This window comes from Pezoporus wallicus, unplaced genomic scaffold, assembly GCF_028554395.1.
Source record: "Pezoporus wallicus isolate ANWC-B61680 ecotype Strahan unplaced genomic scaffold, APGP_CSIRO_Pwel_v1 contig_12332, whole genome shotgun sequence".
Lineage (NCBI taxonomy): Eukaryota > Metazoa > Chordata > Aves > Psittaciformes > Psittacidae > Pezoporus > Pezoporus wallicus.
In genome coordinates this window covers 1-8,645 of record NW_026642573.1, presented here as the reverse complement: position 1 = coordinate 8,645, position 8,645 = coordinate 1, and the positions used below count along the sequence as shown (strand labels likewise).

The following is an 8,645-nucleotide window of genomic DNA, read 5'->3' as shown; positions in this document are numbered from 1 at the left end:
AATGGAATGGGAAAGGGAAGGGAAATGGATGGGAAAGGCATGGGACAGGGAAGGGACAGGGATGGGACACGGAAGGGGCTGTCAGGTGCATCGGCAAAGGCAGCACAAGCTGATCCCACCTCATCCCCTGCCAGACCATCCCATGCCAAGCTCCTGCCAGACTCACACCAAGCCTGTGCCACGCCAGACCCACACCATCCAGCACCAGACCCATGCCAAGCCCACTGCATCCCATGCCAGACCCACACCAGGCCCAGGCCAAGCCCCCTGCATCCCATGCCAGACCCACACCAGGCCCAGGCCAAGCCCCCGCAGTCCCACACCAAGCCCTGGCCACCCCTGGAACCCCCCCTGCAAAGTGACCCAGCCCCCCCGCCATCAAGTGGGGTAACCGCGGATGGCACCCACGGGGCACCCCCTCCCTCCCCACACCCGCAGCAGCCCCGTGCCCCCCGGACACGCTGTCAGGTCCCATCGCGGGCGACCGGAGCAGCCCCTGCCTCGGGCGCAGCCGCGTCCCCTCGGCTTTATTGCTACAGAGTCCTCGTGGGTGCGGGCGCTGGGGTGCCCTGTGCCCCATGGGGGTCCCCGTGCCAGCCCGCGGTGCTACGGGGGGTGCTGGCTGCTGCGGGGGTGAGCAGGGAGCTCGGGGGGGGGCGGATGCTGCGTGGCACTGGGGTGAGGGCTGGAGGCGTGAGGATGAGGGGGGCGATGGTGCGGGGGTGCTCCTGCATCCTCCGCGCCCTCCTCCCCGTCCCCTCCATGGGGCTGCGGCCGGGCCCTCGCGCTGCCTTCCTCCTCCTCCTCCTCCTCCTCCTCCTCCTCCTCCTGGGCCTGGTCCCCGCGCTGGAGCTGCTGGTGGCACATGGGGCAGGTGTCCTGCAGGCAGAGCCACTGGCGCAGGCAGGCGGCGTGGAAGAGGTGGCTGCAGGGGGTGACCACGGCCACGGCCAAGTCCTGCGGGCACAGCGCGGCCTCAGCCCCGGCACACGGCGCCCACAACACCCACGGCACCAACAGCACCCACTGCACCCACAGCGCCCAAGGCACCCGTGGCACCCATAGCACCCATGGCACCAATAACACCCACTGCACCCACAGCGCCCAAGGCACCTGTGGCACCCATAGCACCCATGGCACCAATAACACCCACTGCACCCACAGCGCCCAAGGCACCTGTGGCACCCATAGCACCCATGGCACCAATAACACCCACTGCACCCACAGCGCCCAAGGCACCTGTGGCACCCATAGCACCCATGGCACCAATAACACCCACTGCACCCACAGCGCCCAAGGCACCTGTGGCACCCATAGCACCCATGGCACCAATAACACCCACTGCACCCACAGTGCCCAAGGCACCTGTGGCACCCATAGCACCCATGGCACCAATAACACCCACTGCACCCACAGTGCCCAAGGCACCTGTAGCACCCATAGCACCCATGGCACCAACAGCACCCACAGCGCCCAAGGCACCTGTGGCACCCATAGCACCCACGGCACCAACAGCACCCACAGCGCCCAAGGCACCTGTGGCACCCATAGCACCCATGGCACCAATAACACCCACTGCACCCACAGTGCCCAAGGCACCTGTGGCACCCATAGCACCCATGGCACCAATAACACCCACTGCACCCACAGTGCCCAAGGCACCTGTGGCACCCATAGCACCCACGGCACCCATAGCGCCCACTGCACCCATGGTGCCTACAGCACCCATGGGCACCCCTGACATCCCCAGCACACGGCACCCACTGCATCTACGGCACCCATAGCACCCACAGCTCCCATGGCCCTCCCAGCATTCACTGCACCCACGGCATCCACAGCACTTGGAGCACTCATGGTGCCCACAGCGCCCACAGCACCCCAGGTGCTAACAGCACCCACAGCACCCATGGCCCCCACAGAACCCATGGTGCCCACAGCGCCCCTGGCACACAGCACCCATGGCACACATAGCGCTCACAGCACCCCTGGCACCCCCAGTGCCCACAGCACCCATGACACCCCTGGCACCCACAGGCCCCATGGTACCCACAGCACCCATGGCACCCATGGTGCCCACAGCACCCCTGGCATCCCTGGCACACAGCACCCACGGCACCCATAGCACCCATGGAATCCCTGGCACACAGCACCCCTGGCATTCCTGGCACACAGCACCCATGGCACCCACAGCACCCATAATGCCCACAGCACCCATGGCACCCCCAGTGCCCACAGCCCCCATGGTACCCATAGCACCCACAGCACCCATAGCACCCACAGCACCCATAATGCCCACAGCACCCATGGCACCCCCAGTGCCCACAGCCCCCATGGTACCCATAGCACCCACAGCACCCATAGCACCCACACCACCCACGGCACCCATAGCACCCACAGCACCCATAATGCCCACAGCACCCATGGCAACCCCAGTGCCCACAGCCCCCATGGCACCCATGGTACCCATAGCGCCCATGGCACCCATAATGCCCACAGCACCCAGGGCACCCATAGTACCCAGGGCACCCATAGCACCCACAGCACCCATAGCACCCATGGCACCCACAGCACCCATGGCACCCATAGTGCCCACAGCACCCATAGCACCCATGGCACCCATAGCACCCACGGCACCCATGGCACCCACCTGGAAGCAGATGGCGCAGACATCATCGTGCAGCCGCAGCTGCCCGCGCGTGGCCCTGGGCAGGGCCCGCACCTTCCTGGCCGCCCCCCGGCGCAGGCGGAGGCTGCGCCAGCCCCAGCGCGCCCGCAGCCACACGTTGAGGTAGGCGTGGGTGAGCAGCACGGCGGCCCCCAGCCAGCTCCACTGCCCCAGCACCGACTCCCAGGCCCCGTAGGCCACCACGCTCAGCGCCAGCAGGAACTCCAGCCCCCGGCTCAGCGCCCTCACGCAGTAAATGGCCTCGTCCACGCGGCCCGGCGCCGCCTCCCGCACCGGCTCCGCCAGGAAGAGCGCGTAGATGAAGAGCGTGCCCATCACCTGCGGGCAGCCGCGCCACGGCCTTGGCACCCGCGCACCTCGGGTCCAGCAGGCCCCGCTCCGCCAGCCCCACTGCGAGGACCTTCTGCCTCAGAGCCACCCGAACCCCCCGCTCCGGATGACCCCATCGCCCCTCGCCCCGCTGCCGCAGCCCCCTCCCGCACCCAACGGAGATGGGATGCAGCTCTCTCGGGACGTGGCTCATCCCCCCCCCCCCCAGCAGCGCCATAGGGACGGGGTAAGCAGGGATCCGGCTGCGCCCCGCACCTGCAGCGAGGTGAGCATGCAGCTGGAGACCAGGACGAGCAGCCAGAAATCCAGCTGGAAGAAGTGGGCGATCTTGTAGGCCAGGAAGCAGGGGAACAGCAGCAGGAAGAGGCACAGGCTGACACCGCGGAAGTGCTTCCAGGGGCTCCTATGGGACGCGCGGAGCTCAGCGGGGCACATCCAGCCCAGGGACAGCGCCTCCGGGCCCCAGCCCCGGTACCTGTTGCGGGAGGCCCCCAGCGCCAGCAGGACGGGGTCCGCGATCTCGATCATGGACTGGAGCGTGGAGGTGAGCACGATGAAGAGGATGATGCTGAGCAGGAAGGTCCTTTGCAGCGCCGGCAGGTCCAGCAGCCCCGTCTGCAGCGCCAGCAGCAGCAGCGTCACCCCCTCCGTCACCCCCCTGCCGGAGCGGGGCGTGAGGCGGCACCGGGACCTGCCCTGCGCTGTCCCCTTGGGTCCCCAACTCATCCGGCCCAACAGTGCCTGTCCCCATCCCAGCTCCCCAGTGCCCAACCCTGTCCCCATCCCAGCTCACCACTGCCCATCCCTGTCCCTGTTCCCATCCCAGTTCACTGGTCCCCATCGCTGTCCCCGTCCCAGCTCCCCGGTGCCTATCCCCATCCCTGTCCCCATCCCAGCTCACTGGTGCCCATCCCTGTCCCCATCCCTGTCCCCATCCCAGCTCCCCAGTGCCCATCCCTGTCCCCATCGCTGTCACCATCCCAGCTCCCCGGTGCCTGTCCCCATCCCAGCTCCCCGGTGCCTGTCCCCATCCCAGCTCCCCGGTGCCTGTCCCCATCCCAGCTCACCGGTGCCTGTCCCCATCCCTGTCCCCATCCCAGCTCCCCGGTGCCTGTCCCCATCCCAGCTCACCGGTGCCTGTCCCCATCCCAGCTCACCGGTGCCTGTCCCCATCCCAGCTCCCAGGTGCCTGTCCCCATCCCAGCTCCCCCCTGTCCCCATCCCAGCCTGGTGCCTGTCCCCATCCCAGCTCCCCGGTGCCTGTCCCCATCCCAGCTCCCCGGTGTCTGTCCCCATCCCAGCTCCCCGGTGTCTGTCCCCATCCCTGTCCCCATCCCAGCTCCCCGGTGCCTGTCCCCATCCCAGCTCCCCGGTGCCTGTCCCCATCCCAGCTCCCCGGTGCCTGTCCCCATCCCAGCTCCCTGGTGCCTGTCCCCATCCCTGTCCCCATCCCAGCTCCCCGGTGCCTGTCCCCATCCCAGCTCCCCGGTGCCTGTCCCCATCCCTGTCCCCATCCCTGTCCCCATCCCAGCTCCCCGGTGCTGTCCCCATGTCCCCGGTGCCTGTCCCCATCCCAGCTCCCCGGTGCCTGTCCCCATCCCTGTCCCCATCCCTGTCCCCATCCCAGCTCACCGGTGCCTGTCCCCATCCCAGCTCCCCGGTGCCTGTCCCCATCCCTGTCCCCATCCCTGTCCCCATCCCAGCTCACCGGTGTCTGTCCCCATCCCAGCTCCCCGGTGCCTGTCCCCATCCCAGCTCCCCGGTGCCTGTCCCCATCCCTGTCCCCATCCCAGCTCCCCGGTGCCTGTCCCCATCCCAGCTCACCGGTGCCTGTCCCCATCCCTGTCCCCATCCCAGCTCCCCGGTGCCTGTCCCCATCCCAGCTCACCGGTGCCTGTCCCCATCCCAGCTCACCGGTGCCTGTCCCCATCCCAGCTCCCTGGTGCCTGTCCCCATCCCAGCTCCCCGGTGCCTGTCCCCATCCCAGCTCCCCGGTGTCTGTCCCCATCCCAGCTCCCCGGTGTCTGTCCCCATCCCTGTCCCCATCCCAGCTCCCCGGTGCCTGTCCCCATCCCAGCTCCCCGGTGCCTGTCCCCATCCCAGCTCCCCGGTGCCTGTCCCCATCCCAGCTCCCTGGTGCCTGTCCCCATCCCAGCTCCCCGGTGCCTGTCCCCATCCCAGCTCCCCGGTGCCTGTCCCCATCCCTGTCCCCATCCCTGTCCCCATCCCAGCTCCCCGGTGTCTGTCCCCATCCCAGCTCCCCGGTGCCTGTCCCCATCCCTGTCCCCATCCCAGCTCCCCGGTGCCTGTCCCCATCCCAGCTCACCGGTGCCTGTCCCCATCCCTGTCCCCATCCCAGCTCCCCGGTGCCTGTCCCCATCCCAGCTCACCGGTGCCTGTCCCCATCCCAGCTCACCGGTGCCTGTCCCCATCCCAGCTCCCTGGTGCCTGTCCCCATCCCAGCTCCCCGGTGCCTGTCCCCATCCCAGCTCCCCGGTGTCTGTCCCCATCCCAGCTCCCCGGTGTCTGTCCCCATCCCTGTCCCCATCCAAGCTCCCCGGTGCCTGTCCCCATCCCAGCTCCCCGGTGCCTGTCCCCATCCCTGTCCCCATCCCTGTCCCCATCCCAGCTCCCCGGTGTCTGTCCCCATCCCAGCTCCCCGGTGCCTGTCCCCATCCCAGCTCCCCGGTGCCTGTCCCCATCCCTGTCCCCATCCCTGTCCCCATCCCAGCTCACCGGTGCGTGCCGTTGCCGGTGTGGAAGGCGCTGAACCCCACCAGGTAGAACTTGCAGAGGCTGAGGAGCCCCAGGGCCAGGTAGGAGACGGTGAAGGTGAGGCCGAGCAGGGCGTAGGGAGTGCTGCAGCACTCGGCCGCGCTGCAAGGGAGCCGAGCCGCCGTCACGGGCCCGCCGGGAGCACCCCAAGGCCCGGACCCTCCTCAACCCCCGGGCTGCCCGCTCCTACCTGCTGAGGAGGAGGAAGAGGAAGCCCTGCGCGCTCAGGGGGGTGCCGGACGAGGCGAGGAAGGCGCAGAGCTGCAGGGAGAAGAGCACGAGCCAGAAGACGAGGAAGAGGAGGGGCACGGCCAGCCGGCTCCATAGGGACACCCCCAGCGCCAGCAGCCGGGACAGCTCCAGCGCCTGCGGGGGAAGGGGGGGCACAAGGGCGCTCAGCGGGGCTGCCCCACACGTGTGGGGCGGGACGGGAGCCCGCAGCCCCGCTCACCTCCATCAGGTTCGTGGCGGCGGCGGCCGCCAGGCGCACGGGGGGCAGGAGGTGGGGGCCCAGCAGGCAGAGCACCACGGTGAGGGTGAGCAGCGCGGCCGCGGCGTGGAGCAGGGGCAGCGCCGGCGGGGGCAGCCCGCAGAGCCGCGCCAGCACCGGCAGCACCGGAGCCAGCAGCAGCCACGGCCGCCGGCACCGCAGCAGCAGCGAGCACAGGGCACAGAGGCAGAGCTGGGCTGCGGGGACGGGACGGGACGGGTCAGGGAACAGCTCGGCCTGCACGGAGACACCCCTGGGACCTCATACATGGGGGGGGCTTAAAGCCCATCCAGCGCCAGGGACCCCTTCCACTGGAGCAGCTTGCTCCAAGCCCTGTGTCCAACCCGGCCTTGAGCACTGCCAGGGATGGGGCAGCCACGGCTTCAACCCCTTCCCGTGTCCCACCGCCCTCATAGGGAAGAACTTCCCTGTATCCCACCCAGCTCTTCCCTCTTCCAGCCGGAAGCCCTCATCCCATCCCTGCCTCCCTTGTCCCCAGCCCCTCTCCACGTTCCCTGTACCCCCCTCAGCCCCTGGAGCCGCTCTCAGCTCTCCCCACCCCACAGCAGAGGGGCAGGATCCCCTCCCGGCGCTGCTGCTCCCGCTCCGGGGTGCTCCCAGCACAGGGGGGGTCCAGGACCGGGTCCTGGGGAGGGAGCCTCTCCTCACCCCGCACCCCAGCTCCTTCCCTCGGCCCCTCTGCACCCCCCCCCCACCTGCCAGGGTGCTGATGGAGGCCCTGAGCGCCGCGGGCTCACGGAGCACAGCGCCCTGGAAGCCGGACTCCAGCTCCTGGTGCACGTAGTCCCTGCAGGGAGAGAGGGTCAGGTCCGGTGCCCCCCATGTCCCCCCCATGTCCCCACTGTCGTCCCCATGTCCCCGGTGCAACCCCCAAGCCCCCAGTGCCCCCCATGTTCTCGGTGTCCCCCATGTCCCTGGTTCCCCCGATGTCCCCCCCATGTCCCCAGCGCCCCCCACGTCCCCACTGTCTGCCCCATGTCCCCTGTGTCCCTGGTGTCCCCCATGTCCCTGGTGCCCCCCATGTCCCCAGTGCTCCCATGTCCCCCGTGCCCCCCAGTCTCCCCCATGTCCCCAGTGCTCCCATGTCCCCCATGCCCCCCATGCCCCCCTGTCTCCCCCATGTCCCCAGTGCTCCCATGTCCCCGATGTCCCCCCTGTCTCCCCCATGTCCCCAGTGCTCCCATGTCCCCTATGCCCCCCATGTCCCCGCTGTCCCCCCATGTCCCCCCCGTCCCCGGTGTCACCTGGCCAGTGAGTGGCCGGCGCTGAGCAGCAGCCCGCTGAGGAGGTGCAGGTAGAGCTTCACCAGCGAGCGCAGCGGCAGCAGCAGCAGCACCAGGGACACGACGTGGCCTGCGCAGAGGGACCGGGGGTGATGCTGAGCCCCCCCCTCAGTGCCCCCATTGGCACTGGAGGGGCAGGGACCCAGCGCTGGGGACACGGTGCTGGCACCAGGACAGCCACAGCAAGAGGGTGACCCCCGATCATGGAGAGCACCCTGGGCTGTCCCCAGTGTGCACACCCCTTAGGGTGTCCTCCCTCCCTCTCCATGCTCCTAACCCGGCCACCTTTAGGGTGCCTCCTTGTGTGCCCCACTTACCCATCCCTTGGGATGTCCCCCCATGCCCATCCCTTGGGATGCACCCTTACGGCCCCAGCTGGATATGATATGGCACACATCCTCATGTCCATCCCTTGGGATGCCCCCCCCATGCCCATCCCTTGGGGTGCACCCTTATGGCCCCAACCGGACATGATATTGCACACATCCTCATGTCCATCCCTTGGGATATCCCCCAACCATCCCTTGGGATGCACCCTTACGGCCCCAGCTGGATATGATATGGCACACATCCTCATGTCCATCCCTTGGGATGCCCCCCCCATGCCCATCCCTCGGGGTGCCCCCCCATGCCCATCCCTCGGGGTGCCCCCCCATGCCCATCCCTCGGGGTGCCCCCCCATGTCCATCCCTCGGGGTGCACCCTGCTGTCCTCAACCTCCCCATGCCCAGCGCTGTCCCCTCGTGCCCGCAGCCCGGCCAGTACCGGGGCTGCCCCCCCCCCCATGCTCCTCCTTGGGATGTGCCCCCCATGTCCCAGCGCTGCCATTCCCTGGGCTCCCCCCCCCAGTGCCCTCCCCCTGCCCATCCCTTGGGACCCCCCCGTGTCCCCGCTCCGCCCTCACCCATGCAGTGCGCGCCGCGGAGCGCGGGGGCGCGCAGGAGGGGGGGGTCCCCGCGGCGCGGCCGCAGCAGCTCCCCGAGGGCCGCGGGGTCCCAGCGGTAGAGCAGGTCCAGCAGCGCCAGCCCCGGCACCCGCAGCGCCACGTTGGCCACGGCCT

At 69.2% G+C, this 8,645-nt stretch overlaps 1 protein-coding gene across 1 annotated transcript; it reads right to left on the bottom strand.

Moving 5' to 3' along the window:
• Positions 1–606: 606 nt before the first annotated feature.
• Positions 607–8,640, bottom strand: LOC130610801 (RING finger protein 145-like; the record flags this gene model as incomplete). The annotated part of the gene is made up of 10 exons (XM_057430907.1): positions 607–957; positions 2,648–3,004; positions 3,272–3,419; positions 3,492–3,674; positions 5,753–5,893; positions 5,982–6,157; positions 6,243–6,478; positions 6,998–7,089; positions 7,547–7,655; positions 8,490–8,640. Coding segments are annotated over 10 exons (1,944 nt in total), but the record flags the coding sequence as incomplete, so codon positions are not given.
• Positions 8,641–8,645: the final 5 nt, after the last annotated feature.